General features: G+C 44.4%; 1 protein-coding gene across 1 annotated transcript in view; it reads left to right on the top strand.

The window, feature by feature from the left end:
• The first annotated feature begins 2,393 nt into the window (after nucleotides 1–2,393).
• Nucleotides 2,394–22,488, top strand: part of LOC124621943 (formin-like protein 7) — a 54,808-nt gene continuing 34,713 nt past the window's right edge. Inside the window, exons 1-2 of the mRNA XM_047147498.1 lie at nucleotides 2,394–2,482; nucleotides 2,537–2,737. Of these exons, the coding sequence (XP_047003454.1) occupies nucleotides 2,394–2,482; nucleotides 2,537–2,737 (290 nt within the window). The remainder of the gene's footprint in view (nucleotides 2,483–2,536; nucleotides 2,738–22,488) is intronic.

The raw sequence follows: 22,488 nt of genomic DNA, 5'->3' as shown, positions 1-22,488 counted from the left end.
TCAGTTTCTAGAAGGCTTGCCGCGTCCGGTTCGTATGGGAAGCTAGTAACACGCTGATCACGTACGCAAACGAAGCGATCGGAATTAGGTAACGCCCGATAGATATGCAACACACCCTACAATCAGGTAACGCGATTACGATGGTAGCTGACCAAGGCTACTAGGAAAACTATTGTAGTCAAAAGTTTCTAATGGCGGTCTGCAGTAGTTTTACAACTATCTTAATAACTGTTATATCTGGTAAAATATTTTTATTCAATTCACGTATTCTACCTGGTTGTGCGCCGTTCTTAAATGTAAACATGATGACATCTCCCGTTCCGTCTACATACATAATGCGCAATCCACCATACGGTGCGTGGCGGAGGGTACCTCGTACCACAACTAGCATCTTTTCTCCCTGTTCCATTCTCAAACAGAACGAGGGAAAAATGACTGCTTATATGCCTCTGTACGAGCCCTAATCTCTCTTATCTTAGCTTTGTGGTCTTTCCGCGAAATATAAGTTGGCGGCGGTAAAATTGTACTTCAGTCAGCCTTAATTTCCTCAGTAGCGATTCACGAAAAGAACGCCTCATTCCCTCCAGAGACTCCCACCCGTGTTCCTGAAGCATTTCCGTAACACTCGCGTGATGATCAAACATACCAGTAACAAATCTAGCAGCCCGCCTCTGAATTGCTTCTATGTCCTCCCTCAATCCGACCTGATAGGAATCCCAAACGCTCGAGCAGTACTCAGGAATAGGTCGTATTAGTGTTTTATAAGCGGTCTCTTTTACAGATGAACCACATCTTACCAAAATTCTACCAATGAACCGAAGACGACTATCTGCCTTCCCCACAACTGCCATTCCATGTTTGTACCACTTCATATCGCTCTGCAATGCTACGCCCAAATATTTAATCGACGTGACTGTGTCAAGCGCTACACTACTAAAGGAGTATTCAAACTTTACAGGATTCTTTTTCCTATTCATCTGCATTAATTTACATGTATCTATATTTAGAGTTAGCTGGCATTCTTTACACCAATGACAAATCCTGTCCAAGTCATCGTGTATGCTCCTACAGTCACTCAACGACGACACCTTCCCGTACACCACAGCATCATCAGCAAACAGCCGCACATTGCTATCCACCCTATCCAAAAGATCATTTATCTACCGTGTGATCACAAAGTCGGTATAAATTTGGAAACTGTATAAATCACGGAATGGTGTAGATAGAGAGGTACAAATTGACACACATGCTTGGAATGACATGGGGTTTTATTAGAAGCAAAAAAATAGAAAAGTTCAAAAATGTCCGACAGATGGCGCTTCATCTGATCAGAATAGCAATAATTAGCATAACAAAGTAAGACAAAGCAAAGATGATGTTTTTTTACAGGAAATGCTCAATATGCCCACCATCATTCCTCAACAATAGCTGTAGTCGAGGAATAATGTTGTGAACAGGACTGTAAAGCATGTCCGGAGTTATGGTGAGGTATTGGCGTCGGATGTTGTCTTTCAGCATCCCTAGAGATGTCGGTCGGTCACGATACCCTTGCGACTTCAGGCAACCCCAAAGCCAATAACTGCACGGACTGAGATCTGGGGACCTGGGAGGCCAAGCACGACGAAAGTGGCGGCTGAGCACACGATCATCACCAAACGACGCGCGCAGGAGATCTTCTATGCGCCATCTGTCAGACATTTAGTGAACTTTGTTTTTTTTCTGGTTCCAATAAAACCCCATGTCATTCCAGGCATGTGTGTCAATTTTTACCTCTCTATCTACATTATTCCGTGGTTTATTAAGTTTTCAAATTTATACTGACTTTTTGATCACCCGGTAGATAGAAAACCACAGCGGACCTACCACACTTCCCTGGGGCACTCCAGATGATACCCTCATCTCCGATGAACACTCACCATCGAGGACAACGTGTTGTTGTTGTTGTTGTGGTCTTCAGTCCTGAGACTGGTTTGATGCAGCTCTCCATGCTAGCCTATCCTGTGCAAGCTTCTTCATCTCCCAGTACCTAATGCAGCCTGCATCCTTCTGAATCTGCTTAGTGTATTCATCTCTCGGTCTCCCTCTACGATTTTTACCCTCCACGCTGCTCTCCAATACTAAATTGGTGATCCCTCGATGTTATATCCTCCTTTCGAGACACTGTCCATTCCGTTAAACTGCTCTGCCAAGTCCTTTGCTGTCTCTGACAGAATTACGATGTCATCGGCGAACCTAAAAGTTCTGGGTTCTATTACTATGGCATTACAGCGGAAATTTCTGTTGAAGTGACGTTCCGAAAGTCATTGCTGCCAGCACGGAGACACTCGTAGCTCGCGCGTGACGTCACACAGTTTGGAGGCTCGATTGTCTAGAGGAGGTGGATGTGGGCGGGGATGGAAGGCTATTCATGTCGGCGCCCTGGGAGCGGCCGTCTGCACCGGCGCCCGCGCGGCTCGGCACGCCAGGCCGCATGCCCGCGCCGGTAATCGGATCCCGGGCGAGCGCACGCTCCGCTCCTGAGAGCATTTCTCTGTAGAAGCAGCCGATGGGAGCGCGAGTGCGAGGGCGGCGGCGGCGGCGGCGGCGGCGGCGGCGGCGGCAGCGGCGGACGCAATTACCTGCGTGCTGCGTGGCGCGTCACGCACCTGCCGGCCGCACTCCGTTCCCAGCAGGCGCACCACCTCGACGGGCCCTCCGTGCTGGGATACTCAGAATCGACCCGGCTTTCTTTCACACTGTAAACTTCCTTCTCTTCTTCTTCCGGAAGACGCGTGTGATGCCTCGGTTCGACTTAAAGCCAGGCCACTGGTTACTTTGCAGTTGCCATAGAATGCGTTCTGCTGTAAGTTTGTCTCCTCAAATCGTGACTATTACAACGTTTATCCTGTATTAATCGCATACGACAGTATGTGCTACCTAATAAACTCGTAAGTGCCGAACATAAAAATAGGACTTTTCCGAGGATCATAACTCACGCTCTTTACCTGATAGAAAAGTAAGGTCAAGTGTTTTGGATAATCCTTAGTCTTGGAACCATTTGTAAATCAAACAGTCAGCAGCTCGTGGTCTCGCGGTCACGTTCTCGCTTCCCGAGCACGGGGTCCCCGGTTCGATTCCCGGCGGGGTCAGGGATTTTCACCTGCCTCGGGATGACTCGGTGTTTGTGTTGTCCTCATCATTTCAACATCATTCATGAAAGTGGCGAGACTGGGCTGAGCAGAGGTTGGGAATTTGTACGGGCGCTCATAACAGCGCAGTTGAGAGCCCCACAAATCAAACAACATCATCATCATCATAAATCAAACAGAATGATGGTCGTAGTCTATCCTACAGCAAAGAGTCGAAATTTGAATATTACAAACTTCTTTCACCTTATGCAAATAGAGCAAATCGGTTGGTTCATTTTGCGCTAGATGTGGTCTGCGTTACGCCTCTAGGAGCTTATGGGGTACTACACTCTCGTACTAGTGCTATTCGGATAGAAAGCTCCGCTCGGTCACGTAACGGAAACTGCTTAAAAATCCGATGAAATTTTGCAAAGACGTGTGGAGTAGTGTCTCCAGGATGCCTGTCGATAGAAGCACGTTGCTCCTTTCAATTCTTAGTGCACAGTGCACACGTCAAGATGCTTAAAAAATAATGTCTCCCGCCAAGTATAGGTGCCTGGTGAGAGATTTCGCCTGATGTCGTGCATGCCACGTAACTCATGCGTTTTGTTGTTCACGAAAAATCTCAGTTGCACTCTGCAGGGGCAATGAACACGGTCCTGCAGCGTTGTCGATGGGAAGTGTCTAATCGCTCACAACACAGCACATAATTGGCTCATCCTGAGTCCCACCTTCGCTCGCATGAACCGCTGACTATGAAGACAACATTTTGCCATCAACTACGAGCTGTAGACAAGCGTAAAGAACTGGCAGTAAGCACAGGCTGATGCCTTCTATGACGTGGATGTGGGAAGTTGGCGCAATGCTACGAGAAATGTCTAAGTCGGGGCGGTGGACGGTGTAGAGAAGTATGGAAGATGTAGTTAACTTTTCGATTTTCACAGTTTTTTTCATTTCGCAACCGATAGGACCTTACTTTGCGAATAGCCCTCGTACTTTATGGACGTTTACTGAGGAAATGGCAGAATTTCTTGCGTATATTCCTAAGGGATCTGGATAAACTGAAAGAACCAGAGACTGTAGAGAGTTTCAGAGAGAGCATTGGGGAACGACTGGCAAGGACGGGTTAAGAAATACAATAGAAGAAAAACGGGTAGCTTTGAGGGATTAAATAGTGAAGGCAGCAGTGAATCAGATAGGTAAAAAGACGAGAACCAGTAGAAAACGTTGCGTAAAAGAAGAGATATTTAATTGATGAAAGGAGAAAACATAAAAAGGCAGTAAATGAAGCAGTCAAAAAAATACAAACGTCTCAAAAATGAGATACACAGGAAGTGCAAAATGGCTAAGCAGGGATGGCTAGAGTACAAACGCAAGGATGTAGAGGGATATATCATCTAGGGATAATATAGATACTGCCTACAGGAAAATTAAAGAGACTGTTGGAGAAAAGAGAACCACTTGTGTGAATATCAAGAGCTCAGATGGAAAATCAGTTCTAAGCCAAGAAGCTAAAGCAGAATGGTGGAAGGAGTACATAGAGGGTCTATACAAAGGCAATGTACTAGAGCACAATATTATGGAAATGGAACAGGATGTAGATGAAGATGAAATGGAAGAAATGATACTGCGTGAAGAGTTTCACCGAGCACTGAAAGACCTGAGTCGAAACAAGACCCCGGGAGTAGACAACATTCCATTAGAACTACTGATAGCCTTGGGAGAGCCAGCCCTGACAAAATTCTACTGTCTGGTGAGCAAAATGTATCAGACAGGCGAAATACCCTCAGACTTCAAGAATAATAATTGCAATCCCAAAGAAAGCAGTTGTTGACAGGTGTGAAAATTACCGAACTATCAATTTAATAAGTAACGGCTGCAAAATACTAACACGAATTCTTTACAGACGAACGGAAAAACTGGAAGAAGCCGACCTTGGGGGAGATCAGTTTGGGTTCCGTAGAAATGTTGGAAAACGTGAGGCAATATTGACCCTACGACTTACCTTAGAAGATAGATTGAGGAGAGGCAAACCTACGTGTCTAGCGTGTGTAGACTTAGAGAAATTTGTATGGTGTGTGGCATGTATGGAGGTGAAACATGGACGATAAATAATTTAAATCTGAAGAGAATAGAGGCTTTTGACATGTGGTGCTACAGAAGAATGCTGAAGATTAGATGGATAGGTCACGAAACTAATGGGGAGGTACTGAATGAAGTTGGGGAGAAAAGGAATTTGTGGCTCAACTTGACTGGAAGAAGGGATCGGTAGGTAGGACAAGTTCCGAGGCATCAAGATATCACCAATTTAGTACTGTTGGGCAGCGCGGAGGGTAAAAATCTTAGAGGGAAACCAAGGAATGAAAATACTAAGCACATATAGAAAGATGTAGGTTGCAGTAGGTATTTCGAGATGAAGAAGCTGCTAGAGGATAGGGTAGCATGGAGAGCTGCATCAAACCAGTCTCTGGACTGAAGACCACAACAATTACTTTCCTAAGATACCGATCTCAAACAGTCTTGAAAATTTTCTTGATATCTTTACCTGTTTCCGAGGTATAGCGGTTAAAAGTTACTCTACTTGTGCACGTAACTTACGCATGTGAACTCCGGGGAGAGGCGGACTCAGCACGGAGAAATATGCTGTAAAGCGTCTCCGTTATCATCAGGGGGGGGGGGGGGCTCCATGAGACACGAACTTTTGTAGTACTGATGTACATGTAAAATAATTTCTGCACATAAAATCCGGAATATTGCAAAGTTATGTGGTTTTACGTTATTTCAATTTCTTACAACTAAACTAAATTTCACTGACCCATAAAGTTCTCTTCATATGACTGACATACCCTGTTCTTGGAGGGAAAAGGAAGAAATCAGCTTTATAAATGCTCCGACTGGAGCACTAACAAGGCGAATATTCTCCCGTTTATTGAAAGACAGTGACTGAAAAGTGTGTATCAGCTGCCTTATTTTACCTTCCTCAGCATCTTTAAAATTTTTTGCATGCGAATATACTCGCCCTCTTTACCGATAGGAGAGAAGAAGTCAGTGGCAGTTGCAAAGTGACGGAAAAGTAATAAATACTGGAAGATAGTAGACATTGGTTGGGGTATAGAAAGAACAAACGAGAAAATTGCAGTGTGAGAGAAGAAGGACGCAGTGGCAGTTGTACATAGGTGACAGTGACACAACGGTGCTAGGAAAAGAATGGAGGGGTCAGTGCCAGTATAATAGGAATAAACAGAATTAGAATGTGGAAGTGATTGAGAGTTAGTGACAATGTGAGAACGAGTCTTTGACAATGACAACGATGAAGAGAGAGGTAGTGACAGTGAGAAAAGACAGCAGCAGTAGGAAGGAATGAATGAGAAAGTAGCATAGAGAGAGAGAGAGAGAGAGAGAGAGAGAGAGAGAGAGCAAGAGCAAGATAGAGATAGTGAGAGGATACAATTGTAGTAGTAGTAGGTCAGAAGGAAGGAGACTGTGGCTATGACTCAGGAGACAGTGCCTGTTAGAAAGACACAATAGATAATAATGAGTTGGGCTGAATGAGTGAGTGAAAATGAGCAACTGGGAGTAGGTTGACGTAAGCGACTTAAACTGTGGAGTAGTAGATGTAATCGAGTTAGAGTTAGGGGAGCTTGTGGAAGTGAGAGGCTCGTTACGTAGTAGTAAGAGCGCGAAATTGTTTACATGCCTAACTTTTTGGGAAAATATTTAGAAGTGCTGAGAAAGGCAGAACTCGTCAGCTGGTAAACCAATTTCTGGTCAGAGCCTTTCAATACACAGGAGCATATTGGCCTTTTTTCCGTTCCAATAGGAGCGTTTTCTCCTGGTTGTGTACGAACTGCCTCCTAAAACACATCAACAGAACCAAAGAAACGTGTACTACAAAACATGAAACTGCTACCATTCCAGATGAGAACCTGAGGGTAGCGTGCTTGTCATACAGGGCTAAATCAGCCTCCTTTTCTCAGTGGTCAACGTGCCCGGCAGCTATGTGGGAGACTCTGGTTCGATTCTCGGTGCTGCCAGGGATTTTACCATGGATGAATTGAACGGGGTGCAGTCAGCTTCGTGATGCTTACTGACGAGCTACTCGAATGAGAAGTAGCGGCTTTAAGGTCCAGAAAGCCAATAACGGCCGGGAGAGCGGTGTGCTGATCCCATGTTCATCCTCGCCGCAACCGAATGACGCCATTGTCAGGAGGACGACACGACGGTCGGTCGGTTCCGATTGGTCTGTATGAACCAGGAAACTCACAGTATTTGGAAATGCACTATAATTTACTTACGTGTTATGTAAAGGAAATGTTTGTATGTGTATGTAAAAATTACGCGTGATGTAGGAAAAATAATCGGATGTAAAATCTTGTACCGCAAAAAAATGGTACATCCTTTCGGTGGTTTCCAGTTCACTCAAGATTTATTGCTGCGCCAGTGCATATGGAGTACATGAAATGATTGCATTTACAGATCAATAGCACAAGCGATTCTGAAGTACCAGATATATACCTATGGTGACACACCCATATTAGTAGCTTCCATGGATGGGAATTCAGGTGCTGACTCTGGGATCCATTCAACCGTATAAATGGCAAAATCCTGTCCTCGGATACGTTATGCCACGACTGCTGGACCTGTTCACGTAGTTCTGTAGGGTTGTTAGTTGACGAGTCGCAGGAGTCACTTCTCGTCGCATCATTTCCCACGCGTGCTCGAATGGAGACCATTTTGGACATCGTGCTGGCCAGGAAAGTTGCAGCACGTCCTGCAGCGCACGCTGAGTTTCATAGGCAGTGTGCGAACGAACATTATCCTGCTGGAACAACATATCACCTTCCTGTTGCAAAAACGGCGAAAGAACGGGTCCAACACCATTATGCACGTACGTGGCACTGGTTATCGTCCCATCCAGAACACCAAAGGTGAACGAGAGTTGCAGCTGATCGCACCCCAGACCATAAGGCCAGGGGCGGGGTTAGTGTGTCTTGCACGAATGCGCTCCACAAGAGAGCGCTCACTAGGTCTACGTCGTATGCGCAGAGGCCATATCTTGCGTGCAGAGAGAATCTGCTTTCGTTGCTGAAGACCAGGGCGTGCCATTTAATCCTCCAAGTGATCCTCTGACGACACCAGTTGAGCCGTGCACTGCCTGCTATTAACGGGTTCGCAACCGTTCGTGTTGACACATCTGGGCTTATTATCTGTGATGTGGTACCTGTACGATCTGCCACTGCTGTCCTTACAATACGACGATCCTGTTGAGCGTCCGTGATGCATGGATGTCCAAAACTGGTTCAAATGGCTCTGAGCACTATGCGATTTGACTTCTGAGCGTATCAGTCGCCTTAGAACTACCTAAACCTAACTAAGCTAAGGACATCACACACATCCATGCCCGAGACAGGATTCGAACCTGCGACCGTAGCGGTCGCTCGGTTTCACACTGTAGCGCCTAGAACCGCACTGCCACTCCGGCCGGCATGGATGTCCAGAACCTTGACTATGGGTGTGGGAATGTTCACGTGGCCACTGATATCGTTGCACAACTGACGCAGCACGGCCATCTTGTGTGGCAGTTCTCCGAAAGGACGTACGCCACTAGGAAGACCACAATTTGATCCCTTTCAGACTCGCTCAGTTGGCTTTAGGAACACGAGTGCGTTGCCGTGGCATTTTTGCCTGCTTACTTCACACGTTTTCACCGCACTGAGCCTTCTGGCTGTAAGCATTCACTATTAATACAGATGGCGGTCTGGCCGCTATACCACTACGCTCTCTGTTCGCTCACGACGTTGGTGCGATTATCAGTACATCTAGTATCCACTAAGTGGCATATTCTGTCATCGTCTCCGAATCAAAATCGATGTCGTCTTTCCAGGTGCACTAACTTTACTTCTGGCAGTACACATAAGATACATAAAACACTAAAAAGATATCACACTTCACTTGCAGTGCATATTGCAGCTGTGTCTCAGTATTCCATGAGGTCTTCCTGACTGCACCTCTGAATACACAGATGGGCATTTCAGAAGTTGTTCCACTATCAGAATTTCGTCACACTCACGCTTGTCAGTGTCTAAGTTTGTCCTATTTGCTCATAACTCGTATATCGTCTCCAGTGCCATCAGTCCAGATGAGAATCCGAGAGTAAAACTTCCACTTTGTTAACGACATTTGGACATTCTTACTGCTCGAGTGATAATATGAATAAGTCAGTTGGGAGCACTGAATTTATAAATCTTCCCCTATATTTAACTCATCTAGGCACTAGTTGATGGTTGTGTGCTGGGTGATGCTTGTTCTTTAACTTTTTCCGTTATTTTGGACTCAGGAACGTTCTACTAATAAGTGTTGGAGCGGTACCGGATAATGAATACTACTGATACACTGCAATTGGTTCCAGGCAGCCCGTTACCTTTGGACTGGTGTCATTAATGACCGTGTCAGTATCATATACTGGAAAACCATTCTCGGCGACGACTTCCCAGATGTTAGTTTCTTTAGCATGCCTTTCCATGTTCATTTTTTGCTTTGGTTATCTAAATATGTCTCTTACATGTCAAGGAGATATGAAGTGTGGGTCATAGCAGAACTTTTTCGTTTGTGACTTCTGCCGAACTAGATAGCAGACTGGTATCATTCCGCGAATTTTGATACCAAACGATCTAGACCGATCATTATTGCTATGACTAAAGTGTCATGTGTAAGGAATGTGTACGAATATGAAACATGAGACGACTTTTGACAAACGGCTTTGGTAACAAAGCCACAAATAAGTAAAACATAAATATTTAAACAAAATTGTATGTTAATGTGCAAAATAACATCGATTTATGTCAAGTACGTTCATATACTCCTCGTCCCTGAATTCCGATGATAACGAGACGACGGCCTACTTGAAGGTGAATAGGCATTCCACTGCCTTAATAGAATGACACAGTATGACTCATGCGGAACGTTTTATCTTGGGCTATCGTGTTACAGTTTCTCAGCTTTCAGCCATACGTTGACGCTGACGTGTGTGGATTTCTAGTGCGGGTTTCTAGATCGTAAATACCACATCATTCTTCTCGTAGGGAGCTTACGGCTGCTTTAACAACGGACAGACGGAACGTGTATAAGCTACACACGTGCGTATGGCTGAAAATCTTAATGCATGGAGAAGTCAGAGAGGGCTTCGTCCAACCAAAGATGGAAAATCGTGGTGAAACTCACGAAGAGGCAGCGAATGCTTGTGCCCTCAACATGATTTGATGGAAAACTTAGCGGGATATCCTTTAACTTGATATTGTAGAAAAATAATAAGTGTTAACCACGATATCAAACAGAAACATTGCACAAGTTTGCACAGATCTTGCACAGATGCTACGACTGACTGCTTCTGCAGTCGTTGTTCACAACATCACTCGCATGAGAAGTCGACCGCAAAACAGCTGGTTGTTTAATATACAGTATAGAATAACTTACAGTGGTGTTGAGTGACACCGTTTATACGCAGCTGTAAAATGCAAACTTTGGACAAAAGAAAGCCTCCGTGTAACTAACTGCACGCTTTCTTGTGACATTAGTAACAGCGCAAATCATTTGGTCGTTGTTACTTCCCGGAAGTTTGGTCTTCATCATAGCCGTTGGAGCTGGAGCGCAAATTCGGATGAGCCGGCCGCTGTGGCCGAGCGGTTCTAGGCCCTTCACTATGGAACCGCGCGACCGCTACGGTCGCAGTTTCGAATCCTGCCTCGGGCACGCATGTGTGTGATGTCCTTAGGTTAGTTAGGTTTAAGTAGTTCTACGTTCTAGGGGACTGATGACCATAGATGTTAAGTCCCATAGTGCTCAGAGCCATTTGAACCATTTGAAACTCGGATGAAATAATCAGGAGGGAGAAAATCGATCATAGCCTGTTCAAAGAAAAAAAATCCTGAGATTCGTCTGAAGTAATTTAGGAAGACTCCAGAATCCCGAAACCTTGAATCTTGGCCCAAGATTTGTTCTCTACGGTAACCGAATACGAGTTCCGTGCGGCATTCCGCTCCGTTAATAGAATAACACAATGTGGCTCATGCCGTACGTTTTATCTTGGGCTATCGTGTTACAGTTTGATTCATTGACACTGACGTGTGTGGATTTCTAGTGCGGATTTTTAGATTGTAAATACGACGTCATTTTGCTCGTAGCGAGCTTACGGCTGCTTTAACAACGGACAGACGGAAGGGAGATGCAAGTGAAAGCAGATATTCCAGTCGGATGTTAAGTCTGCGCTCTGTGTTGGCAGACGAATGGCCGAGAAGTTCCCGAATCAAAGCTTTTACTGCCACCCGTAAATATTTGGCTCGTAATTCCCTCAAACAGCTGTGTCTTTTTCCGTGCCGGCGCGCCGGAACGCGGCCGCTGGACGGAAGCCGTGTCGGAGCGAGTAAACACGCGGGCCCAACCCGCGCGCAAGCCACGCTGGAATTCCAAATTTCGGCTGCCGCTGCTCTACATCTACATCTTCATCGATACTCTGCAAATCACATTTAGGTGCCTGGCAGGGAATTCATCGAACCACCTTCACAATGAGTCTCTATTATTCCAGTCTTGTTACCGAGCGAGGTGGCGCAGTGGTTAGCACACTGGACTCGCATTCGGAAGGACGACGGTTCAAACCCGCCTCAGGCCATCCTGATTTAGGTTTTCCGTGATTTCCATAAATCGCTTCAGGCAAATGCCGGTAGGGTTCCTTCGAAAGGGCACGGTCGATTTCCTTCCCCTTGCTTCCTTAATCCGACTTTAGCTCCGTCTCTAGTGAGGTCATTGTCGACGGGACGTTAAACGCTAATCTCCTGCTCCTCCTTCTCCTCATCCCCCCTCCAATCTAGTTCAGCGCGCGCCGGTCCGAGTGGCCGTGCGGTTCTAGGCGCTACAGTGTGGAACCGAGCGACCGCTACGGTCGCAGGTTCGAATCCTGCCTCGGCCATGGATGTATGTGATGTCCTTAGGTTAGTTAGGTTTAATTAGTTCTAAGTTCTAGGGGACTGATGACCTCAGAAGTTCAGTCGCACAGTGCTCAGAGCCATTTGAACCATTTAGTTCAGCGCGCGGAATAAACGAACACCTATATCTTTCCGTGCGAGCTCTGATTTCCGTTATCTTACTGCGATGATCCATTCTCCCTACGTAGGTAGGCGTCGAGAAAATATTTTCGCATTTGGAGGAGAAAGTTGGTGATTGAAATTGCGTGAGAAGACTCTGCAGCAACGAAAATCGCCTATGTTTTGCAGATGTCCACCCCAAATCCTGTATCATTTCAGTGACACTCTCCCTCTGTTTCGCGATAATACAAAATGTACTGCCCTTCTTTGGGCTTTTCCCGTGTACTCCGTCAATCTTATCTGGTAGGGCTCCGACACCACGCAGCAGTATTCTAAAAGAGGACAGACAAGCGTAGTGTGGGCGGTCTCTTTAGTAGATCGGCTACATTCTCCAAGTGTCCTACCAATAAAACGCAGTCTTTGGTTAGCGTTCCTCATAACATTTTCTGTGAATTCCTTCCAATTTAAGTTGTTCGTGAATTTAATTCCTTGGTACTTAGTTAAATGTACTGCCCTTAGATTTGTTTCATTTATCGTGTAACCGAAATTTAACGGATTTCTCTTAGCATTCACATGGATTAACTCACACTCTCCGTTATTTTGGGTCAACGGATAGTTTTCCTGCCATACAGATGTCTCATCTAAATCGCTTTGCAATTTATTTTGATCTTATGATGACTTTACTAGTCGATAAACGACAGCGTCATCTGCAAAAAACCTAAGGCGGTTGCTCAGATTGTCTCCTAAATCGTTTATGTAGAAGTACAACAGCAAAGGGCCTATAACACAACCATGAGGAACACCAGAGGTCACTTCTGTTTTACTCTATGACTTTCCGCCAATGACTAAGGACTGTGACCTCTCTGACGGGAAATCACGAATATAGTTACGTAACTCAGACCATATTCAATAAGCACGCAATTTCACTGCAAGCCGTTTGTGTCGTACAGTGTCAAAAGCCTTCTAGAAATAGAGAATCAATTTGACACCCCCGTCAATTGCAGTCAGCACTTCGTTTGAATAAAGAGCTAGTTGTGTTTCACACAAACGATGCTTTCGAAACCCGTGTTGACTGTGTGTGTGTCAATAGACCGTTTACTTCGAAGTAATTCATCATATTCGAACACAATATGTGTTCCAGAATCTTGCTACATATTGACTTTGATGATATGGGCCTATAATTTAGTGGATTACTCTTACTGCCTTTCTCGAATATTCGTGTGACCTGTGCAACTTTCCAATCTTTGAGTACGGATCTTTCGTCGAGTGAGCGGTTGTAAATGATTGTTCGGTGTGCAGCTGTTGTATCAGCATACTCCGAAAGGATACTAACTGGTATACAATGTGAACAGAAAATCTCGCTTTTGTTAAGTGATTTAAGTTGCTTCGCTACTTCGAGGATACCCACTTCTACGTTACTCGTGTTGGTAGTTGTTCTTGTTTCGAATTCTGGAACATTTATTTCGTCTTCTTTAGTGAAGGAATTTCGGAAGGCTGTGTTTACTAAATCTGCTTTGGCAGCACTGTCGTCGATAGTATTTCCATTGCTCTCAGGAGATCTCGTGTCTTTGGAAAAGTGAGCGTTTGCTGCCCAGAGGAATAATTTCAAATCGCCTGTTGTATTCAGTTTACGACAGGCAGTGCTCAAATGCAAGTACCAAAGTTTCTGAAGCCAGACAGTACACGTCTATTTTCCTTACGTATTTTACAAAACGTAGCAACATTTCATTTGCTAACTGCCCATCTATCGGCTTCTAGGGGCAACAATAATGTGATTTTCACAATATAATTATTAACCGAATTTAAAAATTTAAAATTCTCCCACAATCTACTCATTAAGGGTCGTTCAAAAATGGTTCAAATGGCTCTGAGCACCATGGGACTTAACTTCTGAGGTCATCAGTCCCCTAGAACTTAGAACTACTTAAACCTGACCAACCTAAGGGCATCACACAGATCCATGCCCGAGGCAGGATTCGAACCTGCGACCGTAGCAGTCGCGCGGTTCCAGACTGAAGCGCCTGGAACCGCTCGGACCGGGGCCGGCTCATAATGAAAGGAACAACAGTTTACCGCTTACTGATAATGCACACTGTTCGTGAGGTAAAATTTCAGCATTGTTTGAATTTATTATTTCTCTACTAGTAACTGTTCGCCATTCATTTTGCAGACAGTATCGACGTAAAAGACTGAAGATACCGACAAAATTATATCGTTTTACGAAGGGTAGTGTGGGTGAAAAATAAGCTTTTCAGGAAAATGTGGTTCTCTGTATCGATTTGCGTGTTCAGTCATAAAGGTTTTACAGGGTTAGCCTCAAATATTTAAGGCATTAACTTATTTGTAACGTAATCAGTCATTTTAGGCTGTTTTATGAATGGGAGTTCGGTTGTTTAAAAAACCAGAGGTGGGCGTTACTAGTTGGTTCTAATTCTCAAAACTCCACAAGTGGGTGTTCTTGCATGAAAAAATCTGGCTAAATATATCAGAACTCTAGCTGCCGCTCGTTCCAAAAGCGCCAGTCATGTAATGCATAGAGTGTAGGGCCTAATTGCAACTGTCAGAATGTTAAAATTACTGCTACGTTTTGAAACACTGGTGGCAGAATTTCTTTCATACCACGCCGAAGCCTATTGAATTTGTCAGGGACGTTTGAAAATTTATTATTTCACAAGTTGTATGCAAATCATTTATTATTTCACAAGTTCCGTGGAATTCGTTTGACCTTTTACCAGCACTATGTGGCAAGTCATTTGATATTCTTTGAATGTCAATGCGATACCCCTTTCTTTGTGTGCAAAAATATTATCGTGCTGAAACAAAGAATGTGGTGGTAAAAGGTGTTACCATACCATGAATTAGAGCTGCGATAATGCAGTTTCCAGGCGTGGGTGTCTACACGACCGAAGCAAGCTTTTAAAAGGTGAAGCGCAGCATGGAAATTATCTTGTTCGCGTTCGAACCTCGCGTCGTTAACTGATGCCATGTTTGTTTGTGTGCTTGTATAGAGTGTTTCAGATGAACGTTTTGGCAAATTTTATCTAATGTATATGACTAAACACGTTTTTATTTTCAAATTAACTATCCGATTATACGGCCATACAACTTTGGTGTACATTTTGCCATTATTATTAGGATCAATGTTTATATTTAGACAACGTTTCACATTTCTTCAGTGAACTCTCCATTGGATAGCCAACAAATATCTAGGCCAGGGATGATCAAGATTTCGATTCACGGCCTGTCCCCCAACCCGAGTGCCAAAGTGCTCAACCTCGCTGCACATTTCTCCCACCGCTTCGCCACGCTGTCTGGCACTAGGCGGGGGAAGAGAGAAAAACGCCGAATTTTCCTCTTTTGACCCTAGGACGCCCAAGCATTTTTTTCTAACTTGGTTGCTTGAGGGGGGGGGGGGGGTCCGGAGAGCCCACAGGTATTAAACAAGTTTACTGACGAAAAATTACAACTTTCAAAATGGTTTATGTATTTTAAATAAGGCATCGGTTTATAAATGTTGTTAATTGTTATAAATATTGGATTGAGTGAATGAAAAATTGACATATTACAATACAAAATACATATGTGTTCATATACAGTAGACTACTCTGAGTCCTCAACTTCAAGGCAAGAGACACACTTCACAGTTTTTTCTGAATGTGTGTTACACACATGTTTATGGCACTGTCCACAATACTGTTTTGGTTTACGTAGACTGTTGTACTTCTGCTACTTTGTTTTGCTTTTCTTACACAAATATGGCACCGACCTTTCTCTGCAGGACGCTGACGTGCTTCTGTTGTCACTTCTTTGATTTTCTTTTGTAGAATAGTCTCCATTGATTGAACAATTTGGTTAGATAACACTCTTGCATTGGCACTTCTTTCTTCTACATGCAATTTCATTAGTCCCATCTCAGTTTGCAGAAGGTAAAGTTTCCGTTTGTTGTGTTTCTTTTCATTCCGTCTTGGATGTTGCTGGACGACTGTGGTGGTTGTATTGATAGCACAAATGTCGATGAGAGAGTAAAATACAGATAGAGGATATCTCTTTGTTCCCCTCTTGCAGGTGTGCATACGCGCCATTTGATCAATGGTATCAATTCCCCCTTATTGGAGCTATAATATGCATTTATCTCGGTTTTATTCTTCTCACCTCCAACAGTGCCGTTATCTTGATGCATTGTTGACAACATCAATAAGTTTTTACTTGGTTTCGTTTTTGCTGTGTAGGACACCAAAGTTAATGGAGGCCTACGTGTTGGGAAGTGCACTAACTCACTGCAAGTGTACGAGATAAATAACAGCTGAGTGACATCAACAATCACTTCCTCTGAAAGTAAACCGATTGTTGTGAATATCAAAAATACCAACCAACAAGAAACTAACTTGCATTGTTGTAGAGATGATAAATACGAAATCTTACTAAGGGAAATTTTCTGTAGCATGGAAGCATAAGGGGGGGGGGGGGGCGGTTTGTTGGACCCGTAGTAAGTTTATTTATTTTTTCTTTCAAAGCAGGAATTTTCTATAAAATATATTGACTCCAATGTGTCATAAAATAGCCGGCAAACAATAACTCAAAGGGAATATGTAGTATGAAAGTTACTTGGGCAAAAGCAAGGGACATAAAAAAATTGTGGGTTCAACGAATCCCTCCCTTAGGCGTCCTAGGGTTAAATGGAAGCGGGGTCGCACTGAATAAAACTTGGTTTTATATTTTATCTTTGTACTGTATTATGTTAACCGGGGACCTAGGGTCCATCCCTGCCGCAGCCGAAGTGGTCCACAACCCCATGACGGCTACCGCAGTCCACTTCACCTCTTCGCCGCCCCACACCGAACCCAGGGTTATTGTGCGGTTCAGCCCTCGGTAGACCCCCCATCTCCCCCACCCCCAGGGAACGTCGCACACCAGACGAGTGTAACCCTATGTTTGCGTTGTAGAGTAATGGTGGTGTACGTGTATGTGGAGAACTTGTTTGCGCAGCAATCGCCGACATAGTTTAGCTGAGGCGTAATAAGGGGAATCAGTCCGCATTCACCGAGGCAGGTGGAAATCCGCCTAAAAACCATCCACAGCATCCACAGACTAGCCGACTCACCGGACCTCGTCACAAGTCCGCCTGTTGGATTCGTGCCAGGGACCAGGAGCTCCTTCCCACTGCGGAAAGCCGCGCGTTAGACCGCCCTGCTGACCCGGCGATCTATATTTTATCTTCATCAACAATATAGTTCAAACACAAACCAAATTTTCAGTATTACTGAATTATTTTTGACATAGTAAAGCTATAATGCAGTTTCTAGATGGTACAAACTATCAGCATACTGACATATGCAGACAGTTTCACGTATTTACACATCTAAGTTGCTGGTTAATTATGACTTATTTAGTTTCATAATTGAAAAAAATATCTTTCACGTAAATATGTCGATCAAAATAATGTAGCACTTTTGCATCTTCGTTACACAGGCGTAGAGATTCTATCCGAGGAATACAATGCAGACGCCCTGGACGGTTTTAAGGTAAAATGATTTGTGATTAAAACTGCAATTACCTTCCAGTTCAGTCAGGTACATCTGCACAACCACAGGGGCGCTTTCAACTAAAAAGGCAAAAATCTGGAAAACAGATGTGTGTTTCACAGTGTCCTCAAAACCTTTAGAAAATTGTCATTGTGACAGTTATTTCTTCAAATTTCGCTTCTCTTTAACGGCAGTGAGCTTAGGGAACTGCAATTTGTGTATCAGAGTCAGTCCATTCTATAATAAAGTTGTTTCTCACCTTTCAATGTCTTACTGTGGGCAGTACGCAGTCAAGTCCCTTTGAAATGTGAGGTCTGCAGTCCATTTCGGATGTCGTGATTTTCGTTCCTGCACTCCTTTTCCCTTCAACATAAATTAGAAAATAGCGAGGTCGCCGGCCGAAGTGGCCGAGTTCAAAATGGTTCAAATGGCTCTGAGCACTATGCGACTTAACTTCTGAGGTCATTAGTCGCCTAGAACTTAGAACTAATTAAACCTAACTAACCTAAAGACATCACACACATCCATGCCCGAGGCAGGATTCGAACCTGCGACCGTAGCGGTCACGCGGTTCCAGACTGAAGCGCCTTTAACCGCAAGGCCACACCGGCCGGCTAAGTGGCCGAGTGGTTCTAGGCGCTACAGTCTGGAACCTCGCAGCCGCTACGGTCACAGGTTCGAATCCTGCGTCGGGCATGAATGTGTGTGATGTCCTTAGGTTAGTTAGGTTTAAGTAGTTCAAAGTTCTAGGGGACTGATGACCTCAGAATTTAAGTCCCATAGTGCTCAGAGCTATTTGAACCATAGCGAGTTCTAACTCGAAAAATCGTTTTTAGCATACATCTTGACTTAACCAACGTACTTTGCACTAGTATTTCATACCACTGATTTCTTCACATGCTGCATGCCAAAAAATTAGAACTAATAATTTCCTGATGTACTGAACGATGAATCCTTCTGTCGCTCGTTGTAATTTTTTGCTCTTTGGTTTCAAGTACATGTTTAAATTATTTCTGTGTGGCACTGTAATATCATTTCTTACTAAATTTGTAGTACCCGTCGCATATGCGACTGTATGATAGATTTCGATAGCTATCATCCTTCTCTTCAGTGATCCCCACTCATTTTAAAAGATTGTGACGATAGATCACTAGGCTGCCCCTTTTTGTGCAAACAACCACTACACCTATAAACTGACCTTCCTATCACGGACAAATTGCTAAGGGTAAACGGCGCTGACAACACAGTTCTGCCCAACTGAAGAGGGTTATGCCGACTAAAAATTGCCATATCGCAATACTAAATGAAATGCTGGGCCGAACCGAAGACTTCCGAGAAAGACCGAGGATAGCTGAGAGAGGCGGAGATTTCGACACGACATAGCTGGCTCTCATCTACGCGACAGTCAAACTTGACTCACAGTTTTGCGAGCATGTCTAGAGTTACTACAATCCTTGCTGTGTTTGTGTAATGTAGCAGTTCGCCCATTTTGATGGGGAGGCATCGAAAAATATAAGGAGCCCTTGGGGGCCATTTGTGATATACACAGCGTCCCATCGTCGCACCTTCGACGAAATCACACCACTAAATTGCAGACGAATTGCACTTGTTGAAACAGAGAACCCAAAACGTCACTCGTTTATGTTTATAATTATATTATCGCAGTCACGTCTCGCCATAAATTGGGTAATGAAATAGAGCTGTTCCATAGAGCCCCTTACAGAAACCATATGAGCTGAAAACTTACAACAGGCGCCAAAGTGAATTTTCAGTTAGCAGCTTAAGTACAAATTTACCCTAAGTGTCTATCTTCATTCTCGTAAAATGTGCAGTCTCGTGAAATCTGATGAATCCCTTTCGAACCATCCTGTATACTGTTCCCTAGGTCTCACGCCTTTGGGGATTTGTTAACTCTTAGGAATTCTGTATTACGTCATACTCACCGTCTCTTCTAATTTGTTTCTCAGTGTAACTGGATACCTGTCAACTTGTTCATTCCCTCTGTCTGTTTGTACTCACTTCAACGCAGTGCTGTAGTTGTGGTAGAAATAGTAGTTTTATTTATCTGTATATCTCTTTGCCCGCCGGGGTGGCCGAGCGGTTCTAGGCGCTACAGTCTGGAACCGCGTGACCGCTACTGTCGCAGTTTCGAATCCTGCCTCAGGCATGGATGTGTGTGATGTCCTTAGGTTAGTTAGGTTTAAGTAGTTCTAAGTTCTAGGGGACTAAAGACCTCAGAAGTTAAGTCCCACAGTGATCAGAGCCATTTGAACCATTTGTAGATCTCTTTCGCGACCGCGCGGGGTAGCCGCGTGGTCAAGGGCGTCTTGTTACGGTCCGCGCGGCTCCCCCCATCGGAGGTTCGAGTCCTCCCTCGGGCATGGGTGTGTCTGTTGTCCATAGCGTAAATTAGGTTAGGTTAGATTAAGTAGCGTGTAAGCTTAGGGACCGGTGAGCTAAGCAGTTTGGTCCCATAAGATCTTACCACAAAGTTGCAATTTTTTTTTTCTCTTTTACAAGGACACTGAACATTAAAAACAACCGAAAGAAAGTAATTCGCATATAGAACATTCACGCACTGGTAGGTGCAGGATGACAAGGATGGGACAGGTAGTCAGCTGTAAAGTTGTAGTAGGAATCATCTCGGCATTTGCCTGACATAATTTAGGGAAATAACGGAAAACCTAAAGCTGGATGAAGGCTGGAGCCTCCATCCTCCAGAATATAAGACCATTCTGCACAAAACAGTCGGATTACCTCTAGTGTATAATTCTGTATTAAAAAAAAGTTATTTAATTATGATAAAAGACTAATGTTACACTTTTTATTCATTTCTCACTGCCAATCACTAAGAATTAACACACACTGCGTTCGCTTTTTTCATTACACTACACACAGAATTGCTGATCCCAGGATCATTTTGTGTATCGCCAAACCCAGTTCCTAGTCTGAGAAACTAAGTCAGCATCTCTCTAGAATGAGTGATATGTTTAGCTCAGAACGAGAATATAATGCTGGTATTACACATTGCATAGCTTTGGGAGTAAGTTTTTCCAGAAAATGCAAAAACGAAGGAAAACATTCGCTGACGGAGAAAAAATCGCAACACCAAAAGTAATTAACATATAGTAACGACATTTCGGGCATGCATTTGTTAAGGTACATTATATAAGTAATTAGCATTGAAAGAGTACCTGTTAATGTAAGCGTGAGATAGCCCTTGGAAATGTACAAAGCTGGTAAATTAATAACCGATGTAATCACCAGATTGCTGAATACAAGCATAGAAACGTACATGCAATGTGTTTTACAGGTGCCGGATGTCAGCTTGGGGCATAGAGTTCCATGGCTGTTGCACTTGGTCGGTCAATGGAGGGTCCGTTAATGCAGTTTGTGGATATGCTGCTGTTGCCGCGTCCGCAGCTCGTGGTCGTGCGCTAGCGTTCTCGCTTCCCGCGCACGGTTTCCCGGGTTCGATTCCCGGCGGGGTCAGGGATTTTCTCTGCCTCGTGATTACGGGGTGTTGTGTGATGTCCTTAGGTTAGTTAGGTTTAAGTAGTTCTAAGTTCTAGGGGACTGATGACCATAGGTGTTAAGTCCCATAGTGCTCATAGCCATTTGAACCATTTTTTTGCTGTTGCCGTCTGGTGATGACGCATATATGTTGGACTGGACACAGATCCGGTGGTCTAGCGGGCTAAGGCAACACGTTGAAACTCTTTAGAGCATGTTACGTTACAGCAGCTGTATGTGTGCGAGCGTTACCTTTTGGGAAACACTCCTGGAATACTGTTCATGAACAGGGCGAATAACCAGACTGACTTAGAAATTTGCAGCCAAGGTGTGTGGGATAACAACGAGAGTGCTCCAGCTGCCGTACGAAATCGCACCCCAAACCATAACTCTAGGTGCAGGTCCATTGTGTCTAGCATGCAGACCTGTTGGATGCAGGCCCTTAACTGGCCTCCTTCTAACCAATACACGGCCATCAAAGGCACCTAGACTGAATCAGCTTTCATCAGAAAACACTTTAGACCTCAACCCTGCTCTCCAATAAGCTCTCGCTTGACACCATTGAAGTCGCAAATGGTCGGTGGGGGTGGGGTGGGGGTGGGCGGGGGGGGGGGGGGGGGTTGTTTGGGGTCAGTGGAATGCACACTACAAGGCATCTGGCTCGGAGCTGTCTTTCACGTAACCGATGTCTAACAGTTCGTTGTGTCATTGTGGTGCCAACCGCTGTTTTAATTGCTGCTGCGGAGGCAGTACGATGCGACAGAGCCATACGCCGAACACGATGGCCTTCTCGCTCGGTAGTACCAAGTGACCGTCCGTGGGCTGGTCTTCTTACAAGTGTTTAATCTCGTGACCACAGCTGCTGTAAATCATGTACAGTGGCCACATTCCTGCCAGATATTTCCGCCGTATCGCAGAAGAAACATCCAATTTCTCATACTCCTATTACACGACCTCATTTAAACATAGTTAGGTGCTGCTAATGGTTTCATTATCGCCTTGAAGGCGTTCTTGACTGACATCACCTCATCACGTCTAGTCTTCAAGGTGAGTAACGTTCACGAACGTTATTGTTGCGTTCCTCAGCTCTTCATGCTAGGTTATCCAGTGCCATCCTCTTCATCTCCGAAGAATTACTGGAACCCATATCCTTTTGAACCTGCCCACTATACCCAAATCTTAGTCTTCATCTAGAATTGTTACCCACTACTCCTCCCTCCATTACCAAATTCAAATCTCCCATGAACTGGGCGTTCCTTTTGTTCAAGT

The sequence above is a fragment of the Schistocerca americana genome, chromosome 1 (assembly GCF_021461395.2).
Source record: "Schistocerca americana isolate TAMUIC-IGC-003095 chromosome 1, iqSchAmer2.1, whole genome shotgun sequence".
In the NCBI taxonomy this organism is placed as follows: Eukaryota; Metazoa; Arthropoda; class Insecta; order Orthoptera; family Acrididae; genus Schistocerca; species Schistocerca americana.
This window is presented reverse-complemented; position numbering and strand designations above follow the sequence as displayed.